This window comes from Lytechinus variegatus, chromosome 10, assembly GCF_018143015.1.
Source record: "Lytechinus variegatus isolate NC3 chromosome 10, Lvar_3.0, whole genome shotgun sequence".
Taxonomy (NCBI): domain Eukaryota; kingdom Metazoa; phylum Echinodermata; class Echinoidea; order Temnopleuroida; family Toxopneustidae; genus Lytechinus; species Lytechinus variegatus.
The window spans coordinates 16482871-16500337 of record NC_054749.1 but is presented as its reverse complement, the minus strand read 5'-3'; the positions used below and the strand labels follow the sequence as shown (position 1 = coordinate 16500337).

Below are 17467 nucleotides of genomic sequence, written 5' to 3'. Positions count from 1 at the left end.
AAAAACGCATATTTTGGTCTGCATCAATTGCCTGTGCAGTATCAGAGTGTTCCCTAAAATGACTGAAATCCGACGAATATCCCATAGGCTCCTGTACAATGTTTACATTACTTGGTGATTGTTACAAGTGTTGCAATATCTTTAGACACTATGCTTTATTAATGATTTTGCAATACCATGAATGTCAGGTTACAATCTGTTAATGCTGGTATGTACTTTCTTGGTCAGGTTCTGTGTGTTACATTGTTAAGTGAAATGGACCTGCCTTACCTACACCTAGCTCAGAGGCTGCTCAGCGTTGCTGTGGAGATCAGACAACTAGAAACAAAACTTAACATCCACTTCCCAAAGGTAATAAGTGTAGCTTTGATATTCTGTCCAAGTATCTGATTAAAGGCTAAGTCCACTACAGAAAAATGTTAATTTGAATGAATTTAAAAACCAAACCAGCATGATGCTGAAAATTTCAGCAAAGTCGAATGTCAAATAAGAAAGTTATGACATTTCAAAGTTTCGCTTAATTTTTCATATAATTTTGTATAGTATATTTCATTAGTTCAAGGCAGTCCCTAGGATGATGTAGTGATACTTTGAAAATGGCACAAGGAATCCACTCTTAATTATGAAAACAATGATTTTCACTGACTAATTTACTCTAGACCAATCAGATGCAAGGATTTCAGTAGCTTATGACAGTAATAATCACATACTATTTTTTTTCATGAAATGCTCTGTTGTTATTTTTTAAATCTAGGATGGCTCACCGGTGCAATGCAGTGCCAAGGAAGATGTCGTCATCCTCAGGAAATGGCACATTGAATCAGCTCATAACTATGACAACAACCAGCATGTTACACAGATCTTCACATGCCCCGGTGCTGACCTCTTTGAAGTGACCTTTGACACAAAGTGTGAAACGGAAAGAAGGTACAGTAGCTGCTAGACAAGATTCCTGAAGAATTGCAATGTTTTCATGATACATTCGGCATGCGCAAGTTAATCTTGTGAATATGTAATTATGTTGATTTATTTTGATGAAACTTACCAAAAAAAGTTTGTTATTACCATCCTTTTGCAATAGCCAGGTGACAGAAATACTCCCCAGGGAGTGGAGACGGGTTCAACCAGTCTTTATATTATCTGTTGCAGGTATGACTATTTGGAGTTCACAGACTCCAAGGGTGTGAAGACTCGCTATGATCAGAAAGTTGGCTCAGACAAATGGCCAACGAGTGTCACCTTCAACAGTGGTCAACGTCTTCAGTTCCTCTTCCATTCCGACAGCAGTAACAACTTCTGGGGATATAGCTTTGATGTAAGTTTGATTTTGATTGAAGGCCCTCTTCCACTTTGGTAAGATACCTTGTCAGAAATGGGAATCGTGTCTTTGTCGGGGAATCCCCTAAACGACCTCTCATTACTAATCCTCACACCTCATTATATACAAAACAATAGGGAATGTGGTTTATAGCTGGATTCGTGCTTAAACATGTGAAATTGCATCACATAGTGTGCGCTGGGCTTAAGCCAAACAATGTGCAATGTATACATCCACTTATCCTAGGATGTATGACTCTGTGTATGTACGTTTGTAAACTGTATGCAATTCAGATTAAACCGAGGATGGAGCTGACTTAGATTAAAGCAGAAAACTTAGCCAAAAAGAAAACTGAATAACAAAGATGGTTAACTATTCTAATACTTATACTTATGGTATAATTATTGATTTAATTAGCTTTCCTGGGCTCTGTAACACAAAGATAAGCGATCAGTCGCTAAATGGACTGACCAATCATTATCACTGTTACACGTGCATTGGGTTTAAAATACCTACTGGGAACCAATCAGAAGTGTTCTTTCATATTTGCTATTCATTGCTAAGCTTTGTGTTACGGGGCCCCAGATCTTCATGATGTGACATAAATGCATTTATTTCTTTTTACATTGCTAGGTGATAGCCAAGGGCAAGCCAGATGTATCTTTGCCGTGGTTATATGATCTTCAGCTAGGATTGGCTAAGCTCATTGGAACCCTGTGCTCTCAGATACTCTCTCTCAAATCAGGTAAGCACGATAAATTTTTTATTCAATTTATTTTGTTTTCTTTTCTTATTGCATTTTGTTTTGTTTTGTTTTATTTTTTAATTTTTTTAATTTTTGTCTCACCTGCGAAGCAAAGTGAGACTATAGGCGCCGCTTTTCCGACGGCGGTGGCGGCGGTGTCAACATCAAATCTTAACCTGAGGTTAAGTCTTTTAAATGACGTCATAACTTAGAAAGTATATGGACCTAGTTAATAAAACTTGGCCATAAGGTTTACCAAGTATTACTGAATATCCTATTAGAGTTTCATGTCACATGACCAAGGTCAAAGGTCATTTAGGGTCAATGAACTTAGACCATGTTGGAGGAATCAACATCAAAATTTTCAACCTGAGGTTAAGTTTTTGAAATGTCATCATAACTTAGAATATATATGGACCTAGTTCATGAAACTTGGACATAAGGTTAATCAAGTATCACTGAACATCCTGCATGAGTTTCACGTCACATGACCAAGGTCAAAGGTCATTTAGGGTCAATGAACTTTGGCCGAATTGGAGATATCTGTTGAATTCCCATCATAACTTTGAAAGTTTATGGATCTGATTCATGAAACTTAGACATAATAGTAATCAAGCATCACTGAAAATTTTGTGCAAGTTTCAGGTCTCATGATTAAGGTCAAAGGTCATTTAGGGTCAATGAACTTTGGCCGAATCGGGGGTATCTGTTGAATTACCATCATAACTTTGAAAGTTTATTGGTCTAGTTCATTAAACTTGGACATTAGAGTAATCAAGTATCACTGAACATCCTGTGCGCGTTTCAGGTCACATGACCAAGGTCAAAGGTCAATGAACTTTGGCCGAATTGGGTGTATCTGTTGAATTACCATCATAACTGTGAAAGTTTATGGATCTGATTCATGAAACTTGTACATAAGAGTAATCAAGTATCACTGAACATCCTGTTCGAGTTTCAGGTCACATGATCAAGGTCAAAGGTCATGTAAGATCAATGAACTTTGGCCATGTTGGGGTTTTTTGTTGTATAACCATCATATCGCTGTAAGTTTATTGGTCTAGTTCATAAAAAGTGGACATAAGAGTAACCATGTATCACTGAACATCTTGTGCGAGTTAGAGTAGTATTCAAAGTCAGCACTGCTGCTATATTGAACCGCGTGATGCAGGTGAGACGGCCAGAGGCATTCCACTTGTTATTCATTTTATTTCATTCCATTTCATTTCATTTCCAAGAACACGATTACACTCATTACAATAGTAAATGTCAGTACATTGAAAATAATCATCATACATATTGAAAGAGTGAAAAAAATATGGACTAAAAAAGGAAATAACACCAGCTCATGCCTGGGGATTATCAAAAGAAATAAAGTTTTTGTTAAAATACTCTCCTCATTAGCTTGTGATAAAAAGCACATCAACATTCAAATACAGTTCAAAATTATGAACAAATAACAGATAACAAAGACATTTAAAGACATAATTTGCAAATGCAGGTCTACAACTTTATAAAAAGAAGGAAGGAAAAAGGGTTGAAATAAAAAATGGAAGAAAAAAATAAGTTTTGACATCCCTTAATGCAATATTCAGGGAAATAGTGTAGTAGGGCTGATTTACCCAAATCAGGGCCCTGTTTAAAAACACTTAATGTAATAACAAATTCACAATAACAATCATTTGATTTCGCTATCGAAGAATGGTATTTTTTCTCTTTTAAATTACTAGTATATGAGGCAGCTTTAGATCTCACAACCTCGTCCATGATATGGAATATTCCCTCCCTCAACACTGCATTTTCCTCATTTTGCTTTGACCACAGTAAAGCTGTGTCATTGACGAGAAATCTCAAACTCCTTAGTATTATCATGCCTGTTGTTTATATGATTAGAGCGTGGAGCGTTGTGGCCCAGTGGATTAGTCTTCTGACTTTGAAACAGAGGGTCGTGGGTTCGAATCCCAGCCATGGCGTAATTTCCTTTAGCAAGAAATTTATCCACATTGTGCTGCACTCAACCCAGGTGAGGTGAATGGGTACCCGGCAGGATTAATTCCTTGAATGCATGAGCGCTGAAAGGCAGCTCAAGCTAAAGCCGGGGAAACAATAATATCGTGCCGTGGAATAGAATATTTCTAGATAGATGACGCTATATAAATGCCTATTATAATTATTAATTATGTTATATTTGAATATGTTGTTGGATGTGTAAACATACCATATTCATTTCATGAACACACTCACTGCTTTATACAGAGAGACAGATGCGAGAGGAGATATGGGAGAGTGATGAACAGAAGAGGAAGGCCCGGGAGGCCCTCTCATCTCAAAACTTTTTCCAGACCTTATTCAGAGGCGGTCACAACGTCGGCAAACCGCTCCGGTCACTCTCCGGCGAGAACGTGAGTATAACAATTGCTCCAGTCGTAAATTGTATTGAATCTGTAGGGTAAGGAGTGGGAGGGCAGAAGAGCTGTGGTGTAGTGGTTCTTATTCTCTTTGAACCAGAGGGCCATGTGTTCAAATCCCACTATGGCCTTGCATCCTTTGGCAAGGCTTTAATCCATACCTTCCTACTCCCCACCCAGGTGCTAAATGGGTACCCATTTGTGTGGGCTCATTGTGGTCTAGTGGTTCTGACTCTCGCCTTTCAAATAGAGGGTCGTAGGTTCGAATCCTAGCCATGGCGTGTTTTCCTTCAGCAAGAAATTTATCCACACTGTGCTGCAATCGACCCAGGTGAGATGAATGGGTACCCAGCAGGATTAATTCCTGGAATGCTTGAGCGCTGGAAGGCAGCTCGAGCTAAAGCTGGGGTAATAATAAGAATAAAAATATGTCTCAGAATAGATTGTTTCTAGATAGATGGTGCTATACAAATGCCTATTATTATTCTTATTATTACCCGATAGACTGCATTGTAGCTAGTTCAGTGGTGTGTGCACCACATTTTTGAAGGCTTGAATACTCCCCAGGGAGTGAAGGATGTATGTACATTGTGTACAGTAAGGACTGGTTGATTTTGATGACGGGGGATAATAATGAATCGGTAAGCACTGAGATAAGATAATGTACGTCTGAAGCGCATTATGAATAACTAGATTATTATCATTATAAGCATAGTGATTACATTTTAGGCCACTTTTAGATTTAGGTTTGGGGCAGCTGTCTCCTAAGGATTAAAGATAAGTGGAGCAAGTGGGTTTAAGGTCCAATAGCATATAGTACTTTAGGGATAATTATTGGATTTTAGGTCACTGTTAGATTTGGGATTATGTGATAGGGTTGTGGGTTACAGACTAAAGATTAAGTTTAAAGTAGTGATTGGGATTTATATCAATGTTTAGATTATGGTTTGTAGATTTGTTTGTTCTATAAAGGGACATTTGGGTGATCTTTCAGCTGTCCTGACTTTACTTTGGCAATTCTTATATTTTTTTTAATGACTGAAAGAGTTAATTTTACCATCGATGACCTCTGACTTTTAAATCCATATATATAGAGCCTTGTTACCATGGGCAGCAGAGTTCACAAATTCCTGGTCCAGGTTGCCGAGGGAACCAACAGACCCACCCCAGATACATCCATCGCCACGAACAACAAGGATCACCCATGTAGCGACCCAGAGACGGATGCCGAAGACATCTTGGTGTCCAAGGCTGTGGATACCTTCCTTGAGGAATGCCATGAGAAGGGACAGACCCCCAACATGGGTGGACCAGTCATTACTGGGACTGTCCATGCTGTATTTGCAGCGCTGCTATGGCATTCGGGTTCACTCAGGGAGTACATAGAAAAATATGGTGAGTGTAATTATAATAATAAAGTAATAATATAGTTATATGTACCCAGGGAAGCCACTTCAGTTCTGAAAACTGTTCTCCCAGCTGGCCCTGCTATTATTATTACCCCTGCTTTAGCTGGGCTGCCTAGGCGCTCAAGCATTCAAGGAATTTCTTCTGACAGTGTACCCATTCACCTCACCTGGGTTGAGTGCAGCACAATGTGGATAAATTTCTTGCTGAAGTTAAGTGTAGTCCAGGGCCATGCAGACAGATGCATCAGTGATACAGAAAACTTTTGTTGTTGGGGATGATGAAATAAAACAACAACCTTACTATCTTTGACAAGCTTTCATCCATTCCAAGTAATGAGTCACACACAATGCTTCCTGAGGTCTGTAACTCTGTGTCTCCTGTGGCCCGTAACACAAAGCTTAACAATGATCGTAGAACATTTTTCTACGATTGATTGCATTGGCTACAATGTACAATCAATTGTAGAAATCAAGCGTACGATCAATCGCGAACCTTTGTGACAAGGGACCCTGATCACTGATCCAAAGATGGGTGACAATACATATCCAGAGTCTCTATTTCGTATTGGGTTAATCCTTTTTATCGACAGTTATACTTGTATCAATTATTGAAATGGCATGGCATGTTTTTTTTTATCAAAAAGGAACTTCCTAATCTCTTGCAAGTTCATACAGTAAGATTAATATCTTATGTGTGTAAATTTCATTTTTTTTCCATTGTAGGTTTCTTATTAATTTTCCACTGGTTAGTCTGTTTTGACTTTGATAAATATGGTTTAATTGTTCTGTAAATTGAACTACTACAACTACCCCTTCTTCATATAATCGAAGATGTCTACAAATGTAGGCCAAGATTTATTTAAAATACATTTGATGATATCTATTCAATTACATTTGAGTCAATTTTACAAAGTGAATTATGTGAAGATGATTTTTTGTAATTAAATGTTCCAAGTTTCTTGACAAAATTAGTTTATTTTCACCAAATTAGTGTCCACTCTTACCTCTTGTCTGAACACCTTGTGACTGGTGCCTCTCCAAACAAGGGAAATAGCCAGTAATGAGAATGATATTGAAGGAAATTTTTCTGTGGAAGTTTATTGTTTGAGAATATCTGAGTTCTTTGGGCCAGGGATGATTCTAAATTACTGATTATGTCGTTTGTTTGTACCGGGTGAAAATTAAGTAAAATAGAATGGGAAGTTTCAGATGTTTTTTTAACTCTTTTTGGCTGGTTAATAACGTCTTGATTAGAGAGTGCAGGATGAATAAGGTCAGTTTTTATTGAGAGCTAAACTACATGCATTAATACCAGCTGCAACAAATTTCTGACCGAAACAAAACGTGTTTTTTTATTGCAGTGAACGAGGATACATCAGTACCGATCACAGATGACATCCTTTATGCATTCCGAACAGCCGAAGGGCTCAGGCCATTTCTGGTAAGATTTGAAAATTGTGCTTTGATTATTTAAATTCTTCGTTATATCCAATAAAATTGAGTTCATGATATGCTTTTGAATAAATGAATTAAAATATATCTGCTGGTTATTTGAACAAATTTGATATTGAAATGGCTGAAATATATTTTGAAAAATTGTCTAGGTTTACAATGGCATCATCTATTTGAGTTCAAGTACCAACATACCATTTAACACAATAGGAATTCCATTTGTCTGCTTAAATATTGGAAGCACTGTCTTTTTGAAGATTATTTTATCATATTAAAATTTTGTCCTCTCCTCTTATTGGAAGGAGGAGAGAATTCCCTCTCTACTTTATGTACATCTAACTGCTCATCTTCATTGAATGTATGCAGGGAATATAATATCCAACTTAATTGGAAGGATTTACAGGAAAGACTTGAGCTTAATCTAAACAATTTGTCCGTCACTGCAGTCAATCAAATCTGAATGCCATCTGCTACCATACAGAATGTAGTTGTGTATGAGGGCATTGCAAGAAATAATATGCAATCAAATGCAGATTTCAAGTGCAAATTTGCAATCACATGAGATTGATCAATTTTAACTAAATCAAATTAAGTTTATACTTGTTCAAGCAAGGAGCAGACCATCAATCAATTGCAAATTTGCAATGAAATACACAACTTTCAATTGATTGCGGGACCTGAAATCGACTTGCGATCAATTGCAATTTTCTTGCTTTTTACCATTAGTCTTGTGTTCCTTTCTCTTTTCACAGGCTAATCTGAGACAGACGTATGTGTACAGTGAGGAGAAAAAGGCCCCTAATAAGACACTCAAGGACAACTTCAATCCTGATGAACCTGGTATGTAGTAGGGTGCTATGTCATTTCCATGGCGCATCTATTTAATATACATGCAAGCCATGATCAGACCTCGGATCCTAGCCAGAGTAGAATGCTATTATGCATAGATTAAAATTGCACTGATATTTCTCTTATCATGACCAAGACAAAGGCTGTTTTGGTCGAGGGAAGGTCGGAGAGAGCCCAGTCAGAGGAAAGTCCGGAGAAGTGCCTGTCTGGAGAGTTACTCTGACCTTTCTCTTATCAAGATATTCCTGGAAACCAGTAAGAGTATGTTGGTCAGAGGAAGGTTGGAGTAACTCTGTCCAGACGGGCACTACTCCGAACTTCACCCGACTGGGATTCCTTCAACCCTTCCTCCAATAAGAGAAAATATCTTTTGAATTTCGATCTATGCATAATAGAATTTTACTCCGACTAGGATCTAACGTCTGAACAGGGCTTTAGAGATCAGGGTGTCTAAAATTATTATGATTGCATTCTTGTTGATTGCATTCCAGAGCTGATTACATTCCATTCATTGCATTTAAATGTTGATTGCATTTTCGTCTTGTTGATTGCATTTTTTACAGTGAATGTGTGCAGAGCCAAAGCATCTTTTCTTCTGGAATTTCCACCTGTAGTGAAACAAGAACGAAAGGTATGATATTTTCAAATAAATGCCGTTAATTATTAGCAATGTATGTAAACCCCACATAAAAGAAGAAAAATACTTAGAAACAGTGATTCTTGATATATTTAGCAGTGGAATTACTGTTGTAGGCATTAAAGGAAAAGTCCATTCTGATGTTTAGTTAGTTTGGGTAACTTTATGATAGAAGCACCATGATGGGGTCAATAATATGTTCGTTTTTTTTATAGCAAAATCTGATTGGCATTTAGGAATTTTTCACCTTTAATTAAAATGCGAAATCGGCATTGCAGACTTTGCCTTATACCCTAAATTCATCTCTAGCCTCACATAATTACCAGTTTTCACTGTTTGCTGATTTGTTGTTTTGATGACCATTATTTTCTTCACAGAAGATCAACAAAAGTCTTCCACTGAGGAGTCTGTCGAATGCAAGCACAACTGCAGACTTTGAAGGTTTTCAGGTAGATGTTGAAAAAATTCATTTACTTTTCCCCATCATTAACATGCAAAAATAAAAATGGAAACAGCTACATTCAGTTCTGTAGTCTCATCCTCCCCTCCCCCCCCAAAAAAAAAAGATAAGGGGAGGAGGAGAGGAAAGAAAGAAGTATGAATATAAGGAAATCACTGGGTTGATTTTGTGCATGTTGTTACATGTACATGTATGACCTTCACTTCTCCTGCAGAAAAAAACATCAAAGATTTTAAAAGAACCTTCACCATCCCTGAATCCTAGCATTAGATTTCTCCAACGTACAGTTCTACGATATGACACTATGTCGCTGTAGAAGGGATTATCATCTTTTCATGGAGAGATCTGATTGCCAAATGATATTGCAAATTTTTAAACAATTATTACTCTCTTTGAAGCATGGGGAAGAAGGGGACCATGTCCTTTGGTTAGATAAGTTATGAATATTTATATGCATTGTTGGGCGCATTGTGGTCTAGTGGTTCTGACTCTCGCCTTTCAAACAGAGGGTCGTGGGTTTGAATCCTAGCCATTGCGTGTTTTCCTTCAGCAAGAAATTTATCCACACTGTGCTACATTCGACCCAGGTGAGGTGAATGGGCACCCGGCAGGATTAATTCCTTGAATGCACCAAGCGCCTTTAGCAGCTGGAGCTACAACTGGGGTAATATATAATGCGCCACTGAATAGCCAACTAGATAGATCGGCGCCTCATAAATGCTATATATTATTATTATTATTAAGGGTTAAAGAAAAATTCCAGTTATCATTTTTCTCTGATTGTTTTCTCATGTAGGGTCCTGCTGAGGAAGAGACTATTTTGAGGTACTACCCAGAATTCAAGCTGGTCCTAGACTTCGTTAAGAACCCACACCTTGATCACATGAGGTAAATTACATTGAATGACCTTTTCAGCTGCTGTCTGCAAGAAAGCTGTATTAACATGCAGTTGATTCTCCTGGCATTTGCAGGTGGCCTTCCTGCATACAGTTACATAATAATAATGATAATAATTGGCGTTTATATACATTGTAGTACCATCTATCTACAAATAATTTATTACAAGGGCGTTATGGTATGCACCTGTAATCCAAGCTATTGATGCAGAGGTCCGAGCATGGGTCATGTCTTTTGGATGGTGACTTTACAGGACAAGTCCACCCCAACAAAAAGTTAATTTGAATGAAGAGAGAAAAATCCAACACGAATAAATGAGTCAAATAAAAGAAATTATGATGAACAGAGGAAAATTAAATACCTCCAATCCCTACAAGTACACTGTATTTTTGTTTTAATCAGTTTCCATACAGCTGTCATATTGTTTTCTTGGTTTGTTCAATTCCATTCAATTTGTCTTCTTTATGTGTTATGTCTAGGGTGAGGTCAATCCTTCGGGTCAGGGAGCAGAGTGCCAAGGCTGTATCAGAGGTTTACAAGCTAGCCAGTCAGTTCCTCTCGGCTCACAACAAACCTCACATATTCCAGTCACAGTGCGTGCTCTTTCTTAAGGATATGCTTTTACAGAGACAGCTAGGCGCACCTCCTCCAATGTGAGTATGGATGATGATGATGATGATGGGGGTGGTGGTGATGATGATGATGACGATGGTTGTGATGGTGATGATTGATGATGATGATGATGATGGTGATGATAACGTGATGATGATGATGAAGAGGATGGATAGGATGATGATGATGATGATAATGATGATGACAATGGCGATGATAACAATGATGATGATGACAATGACGATGATGATGAAGATACTGATGATGATGATGAGAAAGATCATGATGATAGTGATGGTAATGATGGCACTAGTGAAACATGATGAAACATACATATTGTGCCATGTGTCCTTTCAAAATTGTTGCTTGTTTAAAAGCATTTCTAAATCTAAAACTAAACTGTATTTTAAGGGGAATTTCACCCTGACAAAATTTTATTGAGAAAATAGCAAAAAAATATAATTAATAAAATATTGCTGAAGGTTTGAGGGAAATCCACAAAAGAATAAAACAGTTATTAGAAGTTGAATCATCTGATTTGTATCGTCACATGCAGGCAGCTTTCCTACATAACGTAAGGTACATCCATGAAACGTCATTTTCTCAGAAAATTGAAAATTGTTTTTCCTTAAGTACATCAATAGACAAAGCACCTGTAGAGGTGTTGTGGCTCAGTGAATAAGTCTCCGCACTGTGAACCACAAGAACCGGGGTTCAAATCCCACCGCAGCACGAGCGTCCTTTGGCAAGGTGTTTATCTACATTTGCCACTCTCGACCCAGGTGTAGTAAATGGGTACCCGGTAGGAAGAAATTCTTTGGAATGCTCGATGCGCGAGATCAGGGTAGCCGTGCTAAAGCCGGGGTAATAGTATGCAGCGCTTAGAAACATTTGTATTAAGCGCTAAATGTTGCATATTATTATTAAATCAGTTTACACCTGTACCAACAAAAGAAAAAAAAACAGAAATATGTCATCACAAACCATTAGAAATTGACTTTATGCATTTTATATTACATAACATATGGGGCAGCTGCTCGTTCATGATGTCACAAATACACAACTTAAAATTCCAATAACTTCCTTAATCTTGAATGGATTTTCCTCAAACCTTCACCAATATTTTTTGTTATTTTTTCTGCTATTTTTACAGCAAACTTTTCTTCAGGGTGAACTTCCCCTTTAAGATCAAGCACCTTAAACATCTGATATTCATCTGAATAGCAGTTGGTAGATCGTAAGATCATCTTAAAAGTGAGAAGTTGGTGTAGCTTTAGATTATTATAAAACTAACTTATTCCCCCTTTTTTCAGACATTATGCATCTCGGCTGGAAGGGTGTGGCCTGGAGTTAGAGGACAGAGTGAGGGCAGCATATTATAACTTTGTGAAACAGCTTGTAGAAGCCGAGCCTTCAGAGTACCAATCCTCACAGTCAGAGTAAGTTCCACGTTGGCTGATATTATGAGCAAAGCTGAGCTATAGGACAGTTGAAGTGTTATGCAGATTCTGATTCTCACCTCTTTACAGTTAGAGAATCACAAGTTTGAATCCTTATCAGCCGTAAATGGTTATTTCATGAGAAAGTCTCTATATCACTGTAGATCAAGGTTTAGTTAGTTACACAAACCACAATTTGTGAGATAATGAAAAATCTACCATGAAAAACCAGCACTCTTAAGATTGCCAAAACACATATTAGAAGATATGGGTACATGCATTATCATTGCTTGGAAAAGGGTCATGAGGTAGTATTTATTGTCAAAATAAATAAGTAAATGTAAATTAGCATATTACATGGTATTTTGAAAATACATAGAAAATGAACATATTTACAGCAATCAAACACTGACATATATAGACAATTATTAAATAGACAATTATATGATGTACATATGATGGAAATGAGTCTTTTGATGTAGATTGAATTTACATTGAAATTAAAATTGATATTAAAATTGAAACTGAATTTAAGATTGGAAATCTGAAAAAGACTTGGTGCTTGCCACCTGACAGAAATGCCATGCCTTCTCAGCAAGTATGTATGCTCTACCAAAAATTATACTATTATCTAATTATGTGCTATTCAAAGTATTATTTGAGCCAATTAAATGTACCCTGAAAATGAATTTAACCCCCCCCCATCCCCCCTCCCGACCTAGTGATGATAAAAATCCTATTTGATATGTTTCCTGTCTTTCTTGCAGTGATGTAAAAGCTGCATCTAGTTGCATTCAGAACATGCTCCTTCATCTGATGGATGTGTCCTGGTCTCCTAGTGACTGGCAGTTTGTAGCTAACATCAAAGCTCCTAGTCTTCTTATCAGTGCAGCCAGAAGTAAGTGGGTCATACTACCACTATCCTCATCCATGCTCTGTGGCACATACAGTAAGGCCTTCATGCTTTGTTTCCGTTTTTGTCGGTCTCAAGCACATCCCCTGGGGGGTGTTTCGTGAAAGTTGTCAGCGCCGACTAAATTGTCAGAGCTGACAATGTCAGTGAAATCCTTGGTTTGGATTGGCTGAGAGGCACTAACCTCAGACTGTTACCATGGTAACTGTCAGAGAAAGACAAGTTGTCAGTGGTGACAACTAAGCGAAAAGGTTCCCTGCCCTCTTTCCAACTCTTCCATCCATTCTTTTTTTTTTGGGGGGGGCGTCGTGGTCTAGTGAATGGGACTCTCGTTTTTCAATCTGAAGGACAAGGTTTTGATTCCAAGCCATGGCGTGCTTTCCTTCAGCAAGAAATTTGACCACATTGTGCTGCACTCAACCCAGGGGAGGTACATGGGTACCGGCAGAAAGTAATTCCTCAAAAAGCTGTGCGCCCCGGAATCGGAAGACTAGCTTAGCCGGTGTAATATACATATAGGAGTGCCTTGAGCACCTAGCTAGGTGGATACGTGTGCTATACAAATCCTTTACTATTTATTATTATTGGTGTTTTTCTCCTCTAAAGTTCTCCTCCATGTTTTTTTTTTCGTTTTCCTTCTGATTTCCATGTTAGAGCAGTATAACAGTGATGGTTATCTTGCTTTCTGAGGTCATGGCTTATCCAATGGGTCATCGTATGGGTCATACCATCGGTGCGTTTTTTTTTATAGATAAACGAAAGAAGTTGCATTAAACACTGATATCATAACATGTAATCTATAGAGCCAAGATTGATTATCACTATACATGTATCTATGTGGATCTACATTTGGTACAGTTACACTATTAAACTGAACTTTGTGAAATTGCAAAATCTAGGTTGCAAAACGATCTCAATGTAGATTGCCAGCATAGAAAAGCACAATGTGTTATTATTGCTTGGAAAAAGAACCAACAATTTGCTCCAATCCGATGCTTATTTTGCTAATTTCTTATTAATAATACAATTTCTCCAAGAATCCATAAAGATCATGATGCGCACGAACATAATTGTGGAACGTCCTTAAGATTGATTATTCGGATATTCCTTGATATTTCCAGCGAGTGGGAACATGACCCTGCGAGACAGCACTGCCGGTGATAACCTGAGCTATGCCCAGCAGCTGAAGGCTTATAAGCAGTGCGAGGACTGGATGAAGGAGTGTGAAGGAGACGATTCCTTTAACACATGGTTCTCAAATATCAGTAGGTTTCCAGACAAAGAGGAGAGAAGGGTGAGTTCTTTGATCATTTACCTATACAGTGCGTATCAAAAAAAAGTTTACACTTTGAAAAAATCCTGTAAAATTATACATTTGTAATATCCTGAAGATTTTTCCACATTTTAACATTGGTACAGATCCATTTAAGCAAATGACGATATAACTATCGAAAAATATTTCCGCTTGAGTGAGCACCACTTACTTTTGAAAAGTTAGTGAAAAATGATTTGCGCAGAACTTTGAATTAGCTATGCGAATAAAAGTAAACCTTTATCATGAAGAACACGTAGAATTTAGCAAGTAAAGTTGATTTGAAGATATCTTTGACCTCTTTTAACTTGTTCCCTTGCCCAATACACTCCGAAGAGTGCATTGCGCCCCGCCCCACTCCCCCACACACCAAGGCCATCAAGACGATGTGTGATTTACACTTAGCTGTGATTTACATAAAATGAATTAGGCTTGATTTTCATTTTGTTGATCATTGTCAAGCTTGGGAAAAGTGTGGAGAAACAAGTATTAAATGAAAAATTAAAAGTCAACCCACTTTAAATAATAAAAACTTAGTGAAAAAGTGGTGGAGATGTCTGATGTAAACTTGTTCCGATTAAGTTATGTCATCAGATCCAGCTGGCACAAAAAGGGTAAAAGTTGTGATTACTAAGTGTTGAAATTTCAATTTGGGTGGCAAATATGTTTAAAAATGCTATGTATTTGTTTTATCTTAATTGACTAAAAGTGCAAGGGAAATGTAGGAAAAATGTATCGCAGGGTAAGTTTGATTTCGCCCTTTCCCCTTGACACTGCGTAAAAACAAGCATTTCTGCGCAAACAGATTTCTGCGAGCTTTACAAAAATGGACAGTGCTCAGTCAAGTGTAAAATTCTGTCAAAACTTTTACTTTCATTGGATAGATGAGACCCAAACCCAAGATTATATGTGAAAAATTTACCCATATGTTGAATATTTTTTAATTCCCAGAGCTTTTTCAAAGTGTAAACTTTGAAAAAGAGGCAAAGGGATTTTATGTATATAAATTCTCTGTTGACACAACATTTGCCCTCGGGACAGTTGCTCTGGGCTTAATTTCATCTAAGATGTAGGGTCAGTGTTGCAATAGGGTTTAATGTTAGGTTTAGGGTAGGGTATAGTGTTAAACCCAGGGTTGAATGTAGTCACTTGATTAGCGTGTGGAATTTAGAGTGTAGCAATTGTTGCCGGAGCAAGTATCAAGGAACCCAATTGTACATTTGCATGTATTGCATATACATTTTTATGGAGGTTGCAAAGGCGAATAGAGTATTTGGTATGGGCTTGTGTTGAGCGATATGGATCATATTTTGAGAAGGGTGCTTGAGTTTGGGTGGCTGGTCAGAGGGGAAGGGGGCAACCAAACAAGACATGGAAAAAGCGATTGGTGGAGGAGTGTTGGGGGGGGGTTGGTTGAGGGAGGGGGTTGTATTGATGGTAAAGTAGAGGTAGGGGTGAGGGTGATCTCTGTGAGTGTGAGGTGAATCTGGGGCCCATTTCATAAAGGACTTGCAACTGTTGTAACTTTGCCATTATGGCAACTACCATGGTAACAGGGTTCAACAGCCGATCAGAATCAAGTTTTCCATGGTAGTTGCCGTAATGGCAAAGTTACAACAGTTGCAAGTCCTTTATGAAACTGGCCCCAGGTCACCCTCATATTCGGGTGCTAAACAAGATTTCAAACCTGAATGACTGACTGACTGAATGAAATGAATGGCAATACCAATACCAATTATTCTTGCCATTATTAATGTTATTATGACTATCACTTATCCTTTCATTTCAATATAATGTTATTGTAAATATACATTAATATGGAACAGACTGTAAGAAAGTATGTCTTTGCCTAGGGTATCTCCTTATGTTATCATTGTTGTTACTTTGTTTATGTTGACTGCAGGCAAGGCACATGTTTGTAGCTCGTTTCTGTGATCGTCTAGACATCCAAGTGGCGTGTGACGGGTGTAATGTGCAGCTACTCGGGCAGAGGTATCGATGTCTCGTCTGTGAAGACTTTGACTTCTGCTACAACTGCTGTCAAGGTAATATGATAAACCAGGGTCCAGTAGTAGACCTTATGCATGTGACGTCATAATCTCATAGCGCCCTCCGTCAGAGGATATAGGAATACGCAATCCGGAAATTCAGCATTGTATACCATAAGCTACATTAAATTTACAATTTACCAACCAAGAAGCAGTTTTCAAAGCAAATTAGCTCATACCACAGTTGTTTCAAAGCAACTTCAAATTTTCATCAAATCCTTACACCTGGGCCCCGTTGCATAGAAGTTACCATTCTGGTAACTTTGCCATCCAATGGTAACTACCAGGGTAACAGTGATCAAGAGCCAGTGAAAATCCAGGATTTCAGAAAAGTTGCCAGTGGACTTTTAACTTTTACGCGACAGGGCCCTGATAAATTATTTTGTTTGCTTTCTCAGGAGGTGCCAAACCAGATGAGCATGCAGACGATCATCCCTTGGTCCATCTCATGTAAGTCATCCATTTACAGCGGAATTCTGTCATTTCCCGTAACCCTAAAACAGCTGGGGTGTGTGGAGTCCACCCCCTTGACATTTTCATGATGAATCTGTAATGTGGAAAGCTGTCACTGCATTGTTCCATTGCTTTTTCTTTCACTTTGGTTATTTTGACTGATCCTTTTTTGGGGAGTTTAGTTTTTAGTGTACTTCAGCCATTTTCCTTTTTTTTATATCTTGTCATTTCTTGTCTACATTATAGACTTAAGACCTGTATAAATTTGTCCTTAGTTTAAATAAAAATTGCAAATATGAATTGCATATCATTACCATATGTTTATCATTTTATACCCCCATCTTTGATTTAACGAGCTATGCATTTTTCTTTTCAGTTTTTCCCCTTGGTTTAACCTTAAGGTCTTTTATATATTTTTTTTATTCATGTATTTCTTTGTTTTTTTTACTTTTTGTTTTTTATTGTTTTTTCAGTTGAAATTGTTGCAGACTTAATTCTGATCATAAACAAGACAA

General features: G+C 37.8%; 1 protein-coding gene across 3 annotated transcripts in view; it reads left to right on the top strand.

Annotated features, from left to right (window-relative positions):
* The window catches only part of LOC121423145 (zinc finger ZZ-type and EF-hand domain-containing protein 1-like), a 95152-nt gene that overhangs the window by 36364 nt on the left and 41321 nt on the right, over positions 1-17467 (top strand). For 2 of the 3 annotated variants that reach the window (XM_041618447.1, XM_041618446.1), the window contains exons 29-45: positions 229-351; positions 755-927; positions 1150-1315; positions 1952-2063; positions 4320-4465; positions 5566-5866; positions 7242-7321; positions 8085-8172; positions 8745-8812; positions 9196-9267; positions 10075-10166; positions 10655-10828; positions 12101-12226; positions 12994-13175; positions 14261-14433; positions 16355-16496; positions 16898-16949. In XM_041618447.1, coding sequence (XP_041474381.1) covers positions 229-351; positions 755-927; positions 1150-1315; positions 1952-2063; positions 4320-4465; positions 5566-5866; positions 7242-7321; positions 8085-8172; positions 8745-8812; positions 9196-9267; positions 10075-10166; positions 10655-10828; positions 12101-12226; positions 12994-13175; positions 14261-14433; positions 16355-16496; positions 16898-16949 — 2270 coding nt within the window. The remainder of the gene's footprint in view (positions 1-228; positions 352-754; positions 928-1149; positions 1316-1951; positions 2064-4319; positions 4466-5565; positions 5867-7241; positions 7322-8084; positions 8173-8744; positions 8813-9195; positions 9268-10074; positions 10167-10654; positions 10829-12100; positions 12227-12993; positions 13176-14260; positions 14434-16354; positions 16497-16897; positions 16950-17467) is intronic. The other variant, XM_041618449.1, reaches the window with a different exon arrangement.